This window comes from Sphaeroforma arctica (assembly GCF_001186125.1).
Source record: "Sphaeroforma arctica JP610 unplaced genomic scaffold supercont1.1308, whole genome shotgun sequence".
Taxonomy (NCBI): Eukaryota; class Ichthyosporea; order Ichthyophonida; genus Sphaeroforma; species Sphaeroforma arctica.
In genome coordinates this window covers 9,992-11,252 of record NW_014039250.1, presented here as the reverse complement: position 1 = coordinate 11,252, position 1,261 = coordinate 9,992, and the positions used below count along the sequence as shown (strand labels likewise).

At 42.2% G+C, this 1,261-nt stretch overlaps 1 protein-coding gene across 1 annotated transcript in view; it reads right to left on the bottom strand.

Moving 5' to 3' along the window:
* The window catches only part of SARC_10579 (hypothetical protein), a 3,751-nt gene extending 2,719 nt beyond the window's left edge, over window positions 1–1,032 (bottom strand). Inside the window, exon 1 of the mRNA XM_014295372.1 lies at window positions 151–1,032. Within this exon, the coding sequence (XP_014150847.1) occupies window positions 151–1,018 (868 nt within the window). The 5' untranslated portion in view covers window positions 1,019–1,032. The remainder of the gene's footprint in view (window positions 1–150) is intronic.
* Between the last annotated feature and the right edge of the window lie 229 nt (window positions 1,033–1,261).

The following is a 1,261-nucleotide window of genomic DNA, read 5'->3' as shown; positions in this document are numbered from 1 at the left end:
GCGTTATAAATTAGATACAGTGCTACATGCATCGATTCCTGCGAAGATTACACTAAATAACCAGGTACAAGGTCATAAATTAGATACAGTACTACATGTATCGATTCCTGCGAAGGTTTTTCTAAATTTCAAAGAAAAGGTTGCACATACCTATAGTCTGTGACAAGCGGAGCCTTTCGGATAGAATGATGACGGCAGCAAATATGGTCACAAATCGTTTCAGAGTGTTCAGAACACTGTGCGTTGCGGGCGTAACGAGGGCCAGTACACCGAATGAGGCAATGCTGTAACCGATCTGCGATAAACCAGCTGCTGCCACATTAAAGGTACTGCACGATCCCTCTCCGAATACTGAACTATAATCTGACATTTGCTCCAGTAGTGCGATAGGTATCGATAATATCGATCCCATAGCAGAAAGTTTGACAAACGTGGCCATGGACAGTAGAACTGAATCATTGCCAGATCTGACGAACATGATTTTGCACAGAACATTGCGTAGTTGTATCAAGAAACTCGAGCCCAATATAAGGCACACGTAAAATAGACTGATATCAATATTGTCACTAACAATATCGATGTTTGTGAATGTCACAAAGACCCCCAGTATTATAACGAGTATACTCAAAACCGACATAATAGAGATGGTATAGCCCTGGATTAAGAAAGACAAGCACACCGCCATAAACGGTTCAAGGGATTTCAGTACTTGAGTTAAAACGACAGGCAAGCCTTGTAAACCGAATGCATACAAGTAAATGGCAATTGAATAGCATGCTGCCGCGGGTATTAAGCGTTTAAACGAAGGCGTAGATATCAACGTCTGTGGAGATACTATGTGTACAACGCCCAGGCACAGTAAAGCTATAAAACTGCTGGAAGCAGCGATACTACAGCTGCAAAATCCCCCTACTGTCTGCGACATCACATTTTTCATAAAGATGTTGTTCAATGCAGTCAGCGAGAACCACACCAACACCAACAACGGGACAATTAAAGTGTATTGATGTTGTGTCATTGTGTCATCTGTGAATTAGCTCGAGTCTGAGGCTTTGAGGGATTTACTTAAAGGTAATATATCTATCGTGTCCGCAAATTTTAAAACAACCTTGGCCCTCGGCCTCTGGTGAGAGTCTGGTCTCTGCTCGAAAAATGACTTTCTCCCCGAGAGACCGTGGCAATTTTTAAATTTTTTTCCCCTGAGAGTCTGAGACTCTTCAATCAATCCCATTATTTATCCCCAGAGAGCAGGTAACAACAA